The sequence below is a fragment of the Hylobates moloch genome, unplaced genomic scaffold (genome assembly GCF_009828535.3).
Source record: "Hylobates moloch isolate HMO894 unplaced genomic scaffold, HMol_V3 SCAFFOLD_17, whole genome shotgun sequence".
NCBI classification, from domain to species: Eukaryota; Metazoa; Chordata; class Mammalia; order Primates; family Hylobatidae; genus Hylobates; species Hylobates moloch.
This window is the reverse complement of record NW_026652292.1, coordinates 83175332-83190621: the sequence shown is the minus strand read 5'-3', so window position 1 is coordinate 83190621 and position 15290 is coordinate 83175332. Positions and strand designations below refer to the sequence as shown.

The window sequence follows — 15290 nt, the reverse complement described above, 5'->3', positions numbered from 1 at the left end:
GTGTGGGAGCTGCAGTCTCCTGGTGGGTGTGTTGGGGGAGTGAGCCCAGCCTGGTAGGTTGACACATGCAGGCTGGGCACAGCACCCCTGGGGCACAGAGCGTGGGTCCTGGCCCTCAGGCAACATTGCAAGAGTTGTGTCCCCGTCCCTGGAAGACCCCACCACACTGGGTCCCTGGACGACCTGAAGCCCACCCCAAGCCCCTGGGGTCCAGGTGTGTGGAATGGGGACAGCAGGGCCACCTGCCTTGAGCCTGAGGGTGCCCCTAAGAAACCACGAGTCCAGGGCATTTCCGGCCTCGGCTCCCACGCCCCACTCTGCTGCGGCTGAGATCTGGGCCCAGGATGATTCTTACCTGAGAGAGTCCTCACAGGCGCCGAGGGCCCTGGGATGACGAGGGGCTGGCAAGAGCACCGAGGACGGCAAGGCCCTCGCTCCCGCAAGCAGCGGGGAGAGTGGCGGTGGTGGCTCTGGCGCCGACCTGCAGGCAGTGGTCTGTGCACTGGACTCTGTAGTTAAATTATTTACCTACAGACTGCTGAGTCACGGGTTTCTTCAGCCATGTTACCTGATCGGCTAATCCGGGAGTTGAACTGTAATCAGGGGCTTGTAGTAGTTAGAGCTGTGTGGGCCTCCGATGAGCTCCCAGCCTCCCAGGAGCGGCTGCAGCTGTGGCTCTGCAGCCCTGCCTGGAGGTGCGTAGGAACAGCGGGAGGCGGGGGCTCAAGGGCTGAGCACAGGCAAACCTTCAGCTCTGGGGTCTGGGGTCGAGCGCAGCAGCCTTCAAACCCAGGTGGGGCTGAGGGAGGGTTGGTCTCCGTGTCCAGTTGCCGGACACCCTCCGGGTCCTGCAAGGAGCGGGCCTGGTCCAAGCTGGAGCAGGGCGGAGGCCGACAGCCAGCTCAGCACAAGGCTGCCGGTGTGTGCATGTGCGTATGTGCTCGCGTAAGCCCTGTGTGTGGTGCTCACCGCCCCGGGGCAAGGGCTGCCCGGGTCAAGGTGCCACGACTGGCCAGGAGTCCTGGTCTGCCCGGACCCAGCGCCGACCCACTGTGCCTGGTCACCCTCACGGCTCCTCTGCCCTCCCCTCTACCACAGGCTGGGACCAGCAGTGCCTGCCTCATAGGGCTGGGGTGAAGACAAATGATTTTTTAAAGTGAACTAAATTAGGCCCACACGTGAAAATGAGGGTAAGCTGCTTTTTAAAAGGAATTATTAGCCAGGCACGGTGGTTCACTCCTGTAATTCCAACACTTTAGGAGGCCTAGACAGGAGGATCGCTTAAGGCCAGGAGTTCAAGACCAGCCTGGTCAACATAGTGAGACGCCCCCCCCACCTTTTTCTTTTTCTTTTTTTTTTTTTTTTTTTTTTAGGCGGAGTCTCGCTCTGTCACCCAGGCTGGAATGCAGTGGTGTGATCTCGGCTCACTGGAAGCTCCGCCTCCTGGGTTCACGCCATTCTCCTGCCTCAGCCTCCTGAGTAGCTGGGACTACAGGCGCCCGCCACCATGCCTGGCTAATTTTTTTTTTTTTTTTGAGACGGAGTCTCGCTCTGTTGCCCAGGCTGGAGTACAGTGGCATGATCTTGGCTCACTGCAAGCTCTGCCTCCCGGGTTCAAGTGATTCTCTTGCCTCAGCTTCCGGAGTAGCTGGGACTACAGGCGCCCACCACCACGCCCGGCTAATTTTTTGTATTTTTAGTGGAGACGGGGTTTCACCGTGTTAGCCAGGATGGTGCTGATCTCCTGAAGTCGTGATCCGCCCACCTCGGCCTCCCAAAGTGCTGAGATTACAGGCTTGAGCCACTGCACCCAGCCGACCCCCGCCCCCCAACCTTTACAAAAATTAAAAGTACAAAATTAGCTGGGTGTGGTGGTGTGTGCCTGTATCCCAGCTACTCAAGCGGCTCAGGCAGGAGCATGGCTTGAGCCCAGGAGTTTGAGGCTGCCGTGAGGTATGATTGCACCACTGCACCCTATCCTAGGCCACAGAACAAGAGCCTGTCTCAAAAACAAACGCTATCATTGGCCCAGCACTTTGGGAAGCTAAGGTAGGAGGGTCGCTTGAGCCCTGGAGGTCCAGGCTGCAGTGAGATATGATTGTACCACTTCAGTCCAGCCTGCAAGTCTTTTTTTTTTTTTTTTTTTTGAGACGGAGTCTCGCTCTGCCCTCTGTTGCCCAGGCTGGAGTGCAGTGGCGCAATCTCGGCTCACTGCAGCCTCTGCCTCCCGGGTTCAAGCAATTCTCCTGCCTCAGCCGCCTGAGTAGTTGGGACTACAGGCGTGCGCCACCACGCCCGGCTAATTTTTGTATTTTTAGTACAGACAGGGTTTCACTATGTTGGTCAGGCTGGTCTTGAACTCCTGACCTTGTGATCCACCCGCCTCAGCCTCCCAAAGTGCTGGGATTACAGGTGTGAGCCACCGCGCCCGGCCGTTCTGTCTCAAAAAAAAAAAAAAAAAAAAAATTCCTTGGGAACCTCAGGTCCCTCCCCAACTTTGACAGTGAGTACTGGGTGGGAGCCTGCACTGGGCACCTGTGGCCGGAGGGTGACTGTAACAAGGGGCTGCAGCCCTCAGTGCTCTCCCATCCCAAGGGAGGCCAGGAGGCTGCGGTGGGTCCCTCAGGTGGGACTGGAAGGCCAAGCTGGCCCTGGCACCTTGGGCAGCCTGACTCTATCCTGGGAACAGAAGCCACAGGCTCTACTTCTCCTGTCCACGTGGGATTGATGCCGAGGGTCTTGCAGAACCGGCTGATGTGCCGGGGTTCCATTCCCCCAGGACGAGGACACTGACATTGATGGGGCAGAGCCCCGGAGGGAGGAGACCCTGGACACTCACCCCACCAAAGGTACCTCCTTGTGGAAGCTGTCTGCTAAGCCCTGCTAGTTCCCCACAGCCCTGGGTGAGCCCAGGGAAGACTGGGCTGCAGTACCCCCATTTGGAGGTGAAATGGGAGTGGAATGTAGTTGGGGTGGCCAGAGAGTAGGAGACATCCTGAGTGTGAGATGTGGGCGGGGCTGAACGCTCCAGGGTCTCGTACCCCCATAGCGTCCACCTGGGATGCCCTCTCCAAGTCTGATTTCTCCTCGAAGCCCCTGCCCTGTCCTCCGAGTCTGAGCCCTTGCTCCCACCCCAGCCCAACCTGGGCCCCAGTGGTCCCTGGGAAGCAGCTGTTTGCCCAGCAGTTGGGAGCTGTGCTGTAAAAAGTGGTTGGCCAGTGGGTGGGGTAAGGCAGTCACGCAGGGCCTCAGGCCCCTCCCTGGGACAGATAAGGGCTCCTGTGGGTGCAGCCACCAGCAGAGTTGTTGGAGAACTGGGGAGACCCAGGGGGCTGGGCTTGTTCCCTCAAGGTCTCCCTAAAGGAGGCAGGGAGGACCTGGGTGCTACAGCAGGGATGGGGCACTTGGTGCAGACGCCTGCCTGCAGGGTAGGGTGGGCAGTGCCACCTGGGGCCACAGAAAAACCTGGAGTGGGAGGTGGCCCTTCCCTCCTCAGGAAGGGTGGTGGAGGTTTCCAGAGGTTGGCTCATGGGGACCCGAGGTGAGGTTTTAGGCAGGTGAGCACAGTTCAGGAACAGCCTCAGCCGCACTGCAGGGGCCTGGCCTCAGGGGTCTTCTGCAGGCATTGGGCCTTATGCCCTTTTAGTCCCTACCTAGGCTGGGTGTCTAAAGCAGATGAGGTCATCCTTGTACGACCCTTGGGGCCTGACCTGCCCCCTCCCACGTGTCTCTGCCTCAGTTTCTCTGAGCATTGAGGCAGTGGCTGGTGCTGCCCTGTGACCAGGCCCAAAGGCTGAGTGCCCAGGGGTCCGGGGCCTTGCTGGCCAGAGAGAATGGGTAGCCCATTCTACCCCGAGCCTGTGCGGGCACAGGGCTGCCAACACCTCCTTCCTTCCCCGCTTGGCCCACGCAGGACAGGGGGCGTGGGGGCCCCAGCAACTGGGACATGCCTGAACCCCCCTCCCGCCTGAACCCCTGGCCAGTCTTGTGTCACACGCTTACTTCGTTTTGTCTTTAAATCAGCCGTGTTACATCGGAATCCATTTACTGGGAAAGGAGATCTTGTATCCTTGCCTCCCACCCGTGGAAAAAAGCCTGGCCGATAGGGCTTTGGGATGGGACCCGAGTTTATTCCCAGAGACCCTCCCGCGGGTGGGCGAGCTCCGAGGTCTGGAGAAGAGGAGGCCCCGGCCTGCACCCTCTAGCACCTGCGTCCCCTTCATCCCCTTCGTCCCGGCCACAGATGCAGGTTCTCCCAAGAGGCAGGTCTGTACCCGCCCCGCGCCCCCAGCCCAGCGAGCCCGGCCTCCGCCCCTGCCCCGCACTCCCACCCCCACCCTCAGGAGCGCGCGGCCCTGCTCCCCACCCCGCGCGGTCTCCCCCCACCGCTTGCGAACCCCCATGCACGCGCGGCCCCGCCCCGCGCACTCACCAGGCCCGGCAGCCGCGCTGTCTTCGCGGCGCACGCGCTCGGGCCCAGGGGCGGGGACGTGGGGACCCGGGCGGCCGCCCAGCCGCGGCCGCGCGGTGAATGAGCCCGTTGTGCGCCGCCGCGGCCCCAGCGACACCCCGCGCGGGGTCTGGCAGGGCTGACGCGCCCCCGCGGCTTCCGTTCCGGGCTGGGCGGTGGCTTGTCTGCGTCTCCGGCCCTGGGGGTGGGCTGCGCGCTCCATCTCGCCGGCCCAGTGCCCTCCCCAGCGTCGGTCTCTCAAGGCCCCTCCCAATGGGGGCCAGGCGGAGGATGGGCCCTGGGGCCTGTGGACTGACTCTGGGGTTCCTGGGCCTGGGGTCGCCCCTGGGAGCGGGGATCCCTGTCCCGGGCTGCCCTCGCTGCGAGGCTGGCCCTGCCAGATGACACTCAAGAGGCGCCTTGGGTGTCAGGCCAGGGACATCTCTGATGCTGGGGCTCCCCCCCGCTAGGGTCACGGGCTGCCGGGCTATCGCCTTGGGGTTCTGCAGAGAAAACCTGAAGCCCAGCTGGGCCTTCACTTTCCTCCAGGTCGCCGTGCCCTGCTACTCCAACTCCGTGGGACTTTGGAATGCACCTTCTGGGCATTTAATTCTTATCCAAGTGCTTCTTAAGTTATACTTCTTTGCTACCAGTGTGTCCTTTGGATGGAGGGGAGGGGAGGTGGTAGGGGCCGGGTGGGGTGGACCTCAGGGACTCCTGCTGCTCCTGCTGGGCGCCCAGCCCTGGGTACAGGAGCAGGTGGGGACCGGCAGAGGCGGGGCGGAGCAGGAGCCCACACCTGAAGGCTGTAGACTCCCGCCAAGGCTCTGCCTTGATCTTGTACACCATGGGAGGACCAGAAGGGAGGTGCTGAGGTGTCCAGACCTTTGCTGTGGAGCTGGGGGTGCAGTGGCATGGGGAGATTGACAGACAGGGAGCTGTATAGGGCCAGATTCCGGTCCATGGTGGTAACCCCATCCTCCACCACTGCAGATGTGGCACAAAGCCAGCTGCCACAGGAGGTGCACTGCCCCACGCGCAGCTGTGCTGACCTGCGTGGCGTCCGCAGGAAGCCCTCAGATCCTGGCCAGCCTGGTCTCTGCTTCTCACTCCAGGCTCAAGGCCGGCTGCTATTCCATTCACCCCATTCCCCTTCCCTCAGGCCAGAAGTATCACCCACAACCCCAGACCCTTGCACACCAGCCTCCTCACTCAGTTCACCCTCAGATGTCCAACTCCACATGGCCAAAACCAAGACCAGTCTCACTCCAAGCTCATCCACCCGCGCAGCTGCCCAAGTTGAAATCCACAGTTGCCCTGGACGACCCCCCAACCCCCATCTCACCTCAAACCTCATCAGTCCCTCTGCTCACAGCCTGCACAGTCACCATCCAGTCTGGGCACCATACCTCTGTGGGCGACCCCCACGGCCCCCAGCCAGTCTTCCAGCTCCCACCCTGACTCCAGTGAGCTGCCAGAGAGATCCTTGAAAAACACGCTGGAGGCTGAGGTGGGCGGAACACGAGGTCAGGAGATGGAGACCATCCTGGCTAACACAGTGAAACCCCGTCTCTACTAAAAATACAAAAAAAAATTAGCCGGGCGTGGTGGTGGGCGCCTATAGTCCCAGCTACTTGGGAGGCTGAGGCAGAATGGCGTGAACCCAGGAGGGGAAGCTTGCAGTGAGCCGAGATCGCACCACTGCACTCCAGGCTGGGCAACAGAGCAAGACTCCCTCTCAGAAAAAGAAAAAAGAAAAATGCCCTGGCACTGCTCAGCTCAGAACCCTGAAAGGGATCCCTGTTGCGCTCTGGGTCAGGGTCCCATCCTCAAAGCAGTCACTTCCAGACCCCCATGGAGCCTCATATCCCATGATATCCACCCTTATTCTGTCCCAGAGCCTTTGCACTGGCGATGCCATCTGCTGCCTGGACGTCTTCCTGCTGGCTGGTCCCATTGCATGGTAGCCTTAGATGTCTCCTCAGAGAGGTCCCTTGCTGACCATCAGGCTCCTCACTCCCTGTTGTATCCCCTTCACCAAAGATTCCCATTCCCTTATGACGCCTGTCCCCTTGGAATGCAGGCCTTGTGGGAATTCAGCCCCATCTGCAAGTGCAGTGGCAGGGCGGCCCCCTTCTCCCTTTCCTGCCCACCCATGTTGCCTCTTGGGGTGTGGGAGGGGAAATGGGGCACTCCTGGGCCTCCAGGAGGTGCAGAGAACCAGGGTGGGGTGTCCACCAGGTCCTGCCTGGCTCCTGACCCCTGGCCACGGCTGCTCGGGACCTGCCTGCCTCGTCCCACTGAGCCTCAGGGCCATTCCGAACCCCCACCCCAAGTCTTCCATCTCTTGATGGTGTAGGGTTGGGGAGTCTCCATATACAGATAGCATAGTTCACACTAGGCTTTCATAGGGTTGATTATTTTCCAAGGGGAAGGGCCCCTCGGGAAGTCAGCACCCAAGTCCCGTGTGGCACCTTGCAGGCTCCCACACGCTCTGTTGTGGCCACGGTTCCAGCCTGGAGCACGGAGCTGTGTGGGCATCCTGCTTCCTGATGCTGGCCGTCCTTCTGCAGGGGGTCCACTGGACGGGGCCTGAGCTACAACTTCACCCACCTGGACGGGTACCTGGACCTTCTCAGGGAGAATCAGCTCCTCCCAGGTGAGCTGTGGGCTCTGCCCTCCTGCACCCCCTTGCCCTGCCCACCCTCTCCCTCACCCAGCCCCTCCGGGTCCTTGGATGTCCATTCAGGGCTGGCCTTGGTGCCGGAGCACAGGCCTGGCAGAGCATGGGTGTCGTGTGCGGTGGGCGGTGGGGCAGCCCTCCTGTGTTCCAGGGTTTGAGCTGATGGGCAGTGCTTCGGGCCACTTCACCGACTTTGAGGACAAGCAGCAGGTGTTTGAGTGGAAGGACTTGGTCTCCAGCCTGGCCAGGAGATACATCGGTGGGCAAGCGCAGGCCCTGGGGCCCTGGGGCCCTGGCCGGGGCGGGGGTACTCCTGGGCAGGTTGTACCCCTATCAAGCAGGCTGCTGCCTGGTCAGGAGATATATTGGTGGGCAGGACCAGACCCTTGGGGGGATGGGGGGGACAAGGGATACGTTGGTGGTCGGTGCAGGCCCTGGGGCCCCAGGCTGGGGGGTACTCCTGGGCTTGGTGGGTGGGTGAAGGCCCTGGGCCCCCGGGATGGGGGGTACTCCTGGGCAGGCTGCACCCCTATCACCCAGGCTGCCGCCCAGGTCTTGGACCCCTTTGAGCCAGGGCTTCCTGATGTGGGGCGGGAGGCTGGCCTGCGTGGAGATGGGGTTCATCTTGAGTCAGACGCCCTTCATCACCTTGCACCCTCCGTGGGAGTCACTGAGGCAAGATTCACCTGTGCTGGGGGGACAGCAAGGCTCCTCTGCAGGTAGGTACGGACTGGCGCATGTTTCCAAGTGGAACTTCGAGACGTGGAACGAGCCAGACCACCACGACTTTGACAACGTCTCCATGACCATGCAAGGTGTGCACCGCTTCCTGGGGTCCTGCCCGGCTGAGAGGGGGCAGAGGAAAGCAGGAGCGGAGGCTAAGCCGCTGGTCCCCAGGGTAGGTGTAGACGCAGCGCTCCCCCCGGCCCAGGCTTCCTGAACTACTACGATGCCTGCTCGGAGGGTCTGCGCGCCGCCAGCCCCGCCCTGCGGCTGGGAGGCCCCGGCGACTCCTTCCACACCCCACCGCGATCCCCGCTGAGCTGGGGCCTCCTGCGCCACTGCCACGACGGTACCAACTTCTTCACCGGGGAGGCGGGCGTGCGGCTGGACTACATCTCCCTCCACAGGAAGGTGCGCCCTGCCCCTCCGTCCGCCCCGGGGTTCTGCGCCCTCAGCCGCGGTGCCCCGGGCCGTGCTGACCCTGGTGGTGCTGAGGCGGCCCCGCCCGCAGGGTGCGCGCAGCTCCATCTCCATCCTGGAGCAGGAGAAGGCCGTCGCGCAGCAGATCCGGCAGCTCTTCCCCAAGTTCGCGGACACCCCCATCTACAACGACGAGGCGGACCCGCTGGTGGGCTGGTCCCTGCCGCAGCCGTGGAGGGCCGACGTGACCTACGCGGCCATGGTGGTGAAGGTGGGCCGGCCCAACGCCCTGCGCGCCCCCCAGCCACCTTCCTCCTGGGACGGGACAGGCGAGCGGTGGCCGCGCCACGCGGTCCCAGCCGCCCTGGACACCCGCAGGTCATCGCGCAGCATCAGAACCTGCTACTGGCCAACACCAGTTCCGCCTTCCCCTACGCGCTTCTGAGCAACGACAACGCCTTCTTGAGCTACCACCCGCACCCCTTCGCGCAGCGCACGCTCACCGCGCGCTTCCAGGTCAACAACACCCGCCCGCCGCACGTGCAGCTGCTGCGCAAGCCGGTGCTCACCGCCATGGGGCTGCTGGCGCTGCTGGGTGAGCCGGGGCCGCTGGGGTGGGCCGGCCAGGGCCCTCCAGGCTGGGGAGCGGCTCCTGCGAAGGTCCCGCTGCGGGGAGCGCACTTCCTCCAGCCGCGCGCTTCCCGGGGTGCGCCTCTGCGTGGCGGGGCCTGGGGACTCCTTCACCAAGGGGAGGGGGAGCGAGTGGTGGGAGCCCCGGCCCTGGGTCGGGGGGCGGCGGGGCAACGGACCCACGCGGCGACGGCCTCCCGCCCCGCAGATGAGGAGCAGCTCTGGGCCGAGGTGTCGCGGGCCGGGACGGTCCTGGACAGCAACCACACGGTGGGAGTCCTGGCCAGCGCCCACCGCCCCCAGGGCCCGGCCGACGCCTGGCGTGCCGCGGTGCTGATCTACGCGAGCGACGACACCCGCGCCCACCCCAACGGCAGCGTCGCGGTGACCCTGCGGCTGCGCGGGGTGCCCCCCGGCCCGGGTGAGCCGGGGTCCCAGGGAGGGCTCTGGTCCCGCTGGGGCTCTGGAGGGGGCGGGCCCTGGAGGGGGCGGCCCGGGGAGCCGAGGCGTGAGTGTCCGGCCCCGCAGGCCTGGTCTACGTCACGCGCTACCTGGACAACCGGCTCTGTAGCCCGGACGGCGAGTGGCGGCGCCTGGGCCGGCCCGTCTTCCCTTCGGCTGAGCAGTTCCGGCGCATGCGCGCGGCCGAGGTGGGTGGGCCGTGGAGGGGCGAGGGGCCGGGCCGGGGTCCCGGCGGGGTGGGGACCAAAGGCGGGGGCCCCGAGGCGGTGTGGGTGGGAGGCGGAGCGGTGGGCCGGGGGCGTTCGCCCTGAGGTCGGGCCGAGCGTCCTCAGCCCCCCTGGAGAACCCTGAGGACCCGCCACTGCGCCCAGGACCCGGTGGCCGCGGCACCGCGCCCCTTACCCGCCAGCGGCCGCCTGACCCTGCGCCCCGCGCTGCGGCTGCCGTCGCTTTTGCTGGTGCACGTGTGCGCGCGCCCCGAGATGCTGCCCGGGCAGGCAAGTGGCAGTCCCCTAACCCGCGCCGCGGCCCGGACTCCGCCTCCCCGACCCCATCACAGCCCCTCCCTCCCCCAGGTCACGCGGCTCCGCGCCCTGCCCCTGACCCAAGGGCAGCTGGTTCTGGTCTGGTCGGATGAACACGTGGGCTCCAAGTGCGTGAGTGGGGCCGCCCCTCCCGCTGCCTGGTCCTAGGCACCTCCCTGGGTCCCGACCCCTTCAGCCATGCGGTCATTCGGGCCACTTGCCGTGGCCCACCAGCTCCCTCCCTCGCAGCTGTGCGTCCCTGCCCTTCACCCCACACACTGTGGGCCACGCGCCAGGCCTTGCCAGTGGGGTGTGGGTTCTCCTAGAGGACATGAAATGGACATTCGGGCTCCAGCCCTCTCCTGTCTGGGCAGGAAGAGTGCCCGGGCGCTGGGGAGGTGCCTCCGAGGGGCTTGAGGGAATGGGGCTGTGGATCCACCCGGCCCTGCCCTGCCTGCCCCCACCTTTGAGGACTGTCTTGACCCCAGCCTTGGTCTTGGCCTGACCTCCCCAGGTGCCTGTGGACATACGAGATCCAGTTCTCTCAGGACGGTAAGGCGTACACCCCGGTCAGCAGGAAGCCATCGACCTTCAACCTCTTTGTGTTCAGCCCAGGTGCGCCCACCACCCGCTACCCTGGACTCAGCCACCCCATTCTTGGGCCTCAGGGCAGTACTGGGTGGGGGCCTCGAGAAGCCTGGGGTCAGGGGGCTTTCGGGTGGGGGCAGGTTCCGGTTGGCACACGTGTCTGCTTGTCTCCAGACACAGGTGCTGTCTCTGGCTCCTACCGAGTTCGAGCCCTGGATTACTGGGCCCGACCAGGCCCCTTCTCGAACCCTGTGCCGTACCTGGAGGTCCCTGCGCCAAGAGGGCCCCCACCCCCGGGCAATCCATGAGCCTGTGCTGAGCCCCAGTGGGCTGCACCTCCACCGGCAGTCAGCGAGCTGGGGCTGCACTGTGCCCACGCTGCCCTCCCATCACCCCCTTTGCAATATATTTTTATATTTTATTATTTTCTTTTATATCTTGGTACCAACGCCCCTTTTAAAGTGGCTTTGCACACATCAGTCTCCGGCTGAGGCTCTGTGGCTTGGCCCTGGGCACATTCCAGGGCAGCCTCCAAGGGTAAACCCCGGTGGCTGATGAGGACCCAGCTGGAGCGAGGCCTCTTTCCCCCTCGCTCCCACTCAGACCACTCCCAAGCCTGGACCGGAAGCGTGTTGAGCCCCTGGGTCAGGCTGGGGAGCCAGCTCGGCCCCGCCCACCCAGGGGTTTCCGGGATCACCCCTGGTGAGGCGGCATGCCGGTCCCTTGCTTTCTTACTTGTTCTGCAGAGTGGGGAGCTAAGGCTGCATGAGGGAAGACTGCTGTACCCTAGCACGGTGGAGGGTGGGATGGGGGCACGCCTGTGCGACCCAGGTGGTGGCCAGCAGAAGGAAACAGTAGTGTCCACCATGGTCTGTGTCTCCCCACCACGGATTGTCCTGGCTCCGGATTTGAGACATGGCAGGGCCAGATGAGGACAATTTGATGACTGTTTACAGAGATGGAGGCAGGGTGCCAGGAAGCCACGGGGGAGCCCCCAGGGCACTCAGCAGTCCAGGCAGGGCTGGGCGTCCTGGCAAGGAGCAGGGACCTTCTACCCAGGGGTGTGGCCAGCCTGTAGGTGCTCTGCGCAGGACCCCGGGAACCAAGGCCCCAGTCTCTTCCCTCGCTCCAGCATCCTCCCAGGGCCACCCTTGGCTGGCAGCCAGAGGGCTGGGGCACAGAGACCCCACACGTTTCCCTGGAGGCTGTCAGGGGCTCTGGTGGGGGCAGGGGGTGAGCCCACTGGCTTCACTGCACCTCCCAAAGCCCATGTACCCTGCCTGCCCCAACCAAAGTGGGCCTCCAAGGTGCTGGAGTGGGACAGAGACCCCACGAGGGATCCTCCCCTCACTCCTGGACTTGGGTGTTGTGGCTTTTGGCAAAAATAGCCACATATACTCCAAGTATCCCCCTCAGCTGGGATTCCTGGTGTGAGCCTGGTCACCAGGGTGGTACGACAGACCCTCCTCTGGAGGCAAGGTGACAGCAGGGGGTTCTGAGGCCCCACGGCGCTGGCACCAGTCTTGGCTGAACGGCAAAGCTGCATCTGTCTCCTTCCCCATGAGGTTCCGTCGCCATCTCCTTCCCTGGCGGCCACCAGCTTACCGACGCGTCCCCACCAGCTTACCGACGCGTCCCCACCCTCCGGTCTTGCTCATGGGGTCACTTTGGCCCTCGCTGTGAATGGGTCAGGCTTGAGGCCGTGCCAAGAGCCAGAGAAGCCCGCACTGGCCATCAGCTCACACACAGCCTCTGAGATAAGAGTCTCACTCCGTCGCCCAGGCTGGAGTGCAGTGGCGTGATCTCGGCTCACTGGAAGCTCCGCCTCCTGGGTTCACGCCATTCTCCTGCCTCAGCCTCCCGAGTAGCTGGGAATACAGGTGCCCACCACCACGCCCAGTAATTTTTTTTTGTACTTTTAGTAGAGACGGGGTTTCACCGTGTTAGCCAGGATGGTCTCAATCTCCTGACCTTGTGATCCGCCCGCCTCGGCCTCCCAGAGTGCTGGGATTACAGGCGTGAGCCACCGCGCCTGGCCTTTTTTTTTTTTAATTTGGTAAGACAGGGTCTCGTTCAGTTGCCCAGGCTGAAGTGGTGCAATCTCAGCTCACTGCAGCCTCCGCCTCCTGGGTTCAAGTGATTCTCATGCCTCAGTCTCCCAAGCAGCTGGGATTACAGGCGCACGCCACAACACCTGGCTAATTTTTGTATTTTTAGTAGAGCAGGGCTCTACTGTATTGGCCAGGCTGGTCTCGAACTCCCGACGTTGTGATCCAACCACCTCAGCCTCCCAAAGTGCTGAGATTACAGGCGTGAGCTGCCATGCCCAGCCCCAGAAAATCTTTGAATCTACTTATGACCTGGAATACCCCTCACTCCTTCAAGATATCCCTCCCTTTTAGGCCAAAACCAATGTATAACCTCTGTGTTTTGGTTTACAATCTTGCCTGTGAATTCTATTTTCCTGAAATTTACACCTGTCTTTAAAAACCCTTGCCTGCACGCTATCCGAGAGGCCAGCACTTAAGTACGAGCTGCCCTGGTCCTCCTTCCTTGGCGCCTGCAAGGAAGCACTCTCCTGCCGCCTGCTGCAAACCTCGGTGTGGACGTCGGTCTCATTGTGCTGGGTGAACAACCCTAGGTCAGCTCATTGACAAATCAGCTTTGCATCTCTTCATGAACCTCCCTTGATCATGATGTAGTTTTGTGTGTGTGTGCGTTTTTGTTTTTTTTTTTTTGAGCCTGAGTCTTGCTCTGTCCCCCAGGCTGGAGTGCAGTGGTGCAATCTCGGCTCACTGCACCCTCTGCCTCCCAGATTCAAGCAATTCTCCTGCCTCAGTCTCCAGCGTCGCTGGGATTACAGGCGTGTGTCACCACACATGGCTAATTTTTGTATTTTTAGTAGAAATGGGATTTCCCCATGTTGGCCAGGCTGATCTCAAACTCTTGACCTCAAGTGATCTGCCTGCCTTGGTCTCCCAAAGTGCTGGGATTGCAGGCGTGAGCCATGGCGCCCGGCCTCCTCTGTCTTTTTATTAGAGACAAGGTCTGTCACTATGCTGCCCATTCTGGACATGAACTTCTGGGCTTAAGTGGTCCTTCCATCTCAGCCTCCCAAGTAGCTGGGACTACATGGGCATCCCACCGCGCCTGGCCAGATTTCTGTTGAGTAGTGTCAGTGTGGTACATCCTTCCCTATCCTTTTAACATAATTGTGTCTTTATATTTGATGTGTGTTTCTTCTAGGCAGCGTAGAGATGGGTATTGCTTTTTTACCCAATCCGAAAATCTCTACCTTTTAGGTGGGATGTTCAGAATGTTTGCATTTAATATGATTATCAATGTCATGGGGTTTAGATCTACCATCTTGCTAGCTGTCTTTGACTCATCTCATTTTTTCTTCTCCCTCTTTCTCTGCTTTTTTGGGGGGGTTAATTTTTAAATTCTATTTGTGTCCTTTGTTGTCTTATTAGCTGTAATTCTTTATTTTAATGGTTGCTTTCAGATTTATACTATACTTTTTTTTTTTTTTTTTTTTTGAGATGGAGTCTTGCTCTGTTGCCCAGGCTGGAGGGCAGTGGCGCGATCTCAGCTCACTGCAACCTCTGCCTCCCAGATTCAAGCAATTCTCCTGCCTCAGCCTCCCGAGTAGCTGGGACTACAGGCGCCTGCCACCACGCCCAGCTAATTTTTTGTATTTTTAGTAGAGACGGGTGTTTCACTGTGTTAGACAGGATGGTCTCGATCTCCTGACCTCGTGATCCGCCCGCCTCAGCCTCCAGAGTGCTGGGATTACAGGCGTGAGCCACTGTGTCCGGCCTCTTTTTTCTTTTTGAGACAGAATCTCACTCTGTCACCCAGGCTAGAGTACAGTGGCCCACTGCAACCTCTGCCTCCCAGGTTCAAGCAATTCTTCTGCCTCAGCCCCCTGAGTAGCTGGGACTACAGGCGTACGCCACCACGCCCGGCTAATTTTTGTGTTTTTAGTAGAGATGGGGTTTCACTATATTGTCCAGGCTGGTCTCAAACTCCTGACCTCATGATCCATCCGCCTCAGCCTCCCAAAGTGCTGGGATTACAGGCGTGAGACACTGCACCCCGCCTACTATACATTTTTAACTTGCGACTAACTTCAGGTGGTATCATATAACCTCATATATAGTCAACCTTACAACATTACATTTCCATTTTTCCCTCTCAGCCATTGTGCTATTGTTGTTACATATTTTGATTTTTCATATGCTATAAACCGCACAATACATTATTTTTACGTTAATCAGATGATTATCAAGGCAAGTGGATCACCTGAGGTCAGGAGTTCAAGACCAGCCTGGCCAACATGGTGAAACCCCGCCTCTACTAAAAATACAAAACTTAGCCAGGTGTGCTGGCACATGCCTGTAATCCCAGCTACTTGGGAGGCTGTAGCAGGAGAATCGCTTGAACCTGGGAGGCGGAGGTTGCAGTGAGCCGAGATCGTGCCACTGCAGTCCAGCCTGGGCGACAGAGTGAGACTCTGACTCAGAAAAACACTCTTTATACTCACTCATTTAGTTGCCGTTTCTGGTGTTCCTCATTTCTTTGTGTAGATTCAGTTTCCCATTGGGTATGACCTTCCTTCTGCTTGAGGGACACCTTAGACACTCCTGCAGGTGATTCACTCTGCTCGATCAAAAAACAGCTTTATTATTTCCCAACCTCTGTCTCCTCTCCTTTGGGGACTCCAATTATACCCATATTTCACCACTTGAAGGTGAACCACAGTTCACTGATGCTCTCTCCATTTTTCTAGTCATTTTTCTCCGTTTCA

General features: G+C 60.9%; 1 protein-coding gene across 2 annotated transcripts in view; it reads left to right on the top strand.

Moving 5' to 3' along the window:
* IDUA (alpha-L-iduronidase) overlaps positions 1 to 15290 on the top strand; it is a 21198-nt gene extending 5908 nt beyond the window's left edge. Inside the window, exons 3-14 of one of the 2 annotated variants that reach the window (XM_032135266.2) lie at positions 7024 to 7109; positions 7285 to 7392; positions 7853 to 7948; positions 8065 to 8267; positions 8368 to 8547; positions 8655 to 8871; positions 9115 to 9327; positions 9435 to 9556; positions 9740 to 9865; positions 9944 to 10020; positions 10407 to 10507; positions 10655 to 15290. In XM_032135266.2, the coding sequence (XP_031991157.1) occupies positions 7024 to 7109; positions 7285 to 7392; positions 7853 to 7948; positions 8065 to 8267; positions 8368 to 8547; positions 8655 to 8871; positions 9115 to 9327; positions 9435 to 9556; positions 9740 to 9865; positions 9944 to 10020; positions 10407 to 10507; positions 10655 to 10788 (1663 nt within the window). In that variant the 3' untranslated portion in view covers positions 10789 to 15290. The remainder of the gene's footprint in view (positions 1 to 7023; positions 7110 to 7284; positions 7393 to 7852; positions 7949 to 8064; positions 8268 to 8367; positions 8548 to 8654; positions 8872 to 9114; positions 9328 to 9434; positions 9557 to 9739; positions 9866 to 9943; positions 10021 to 10406; positions 10508 to 10654) is intronic. The other variant, XM_058430337.1, reaches the window with a different exon arrangement.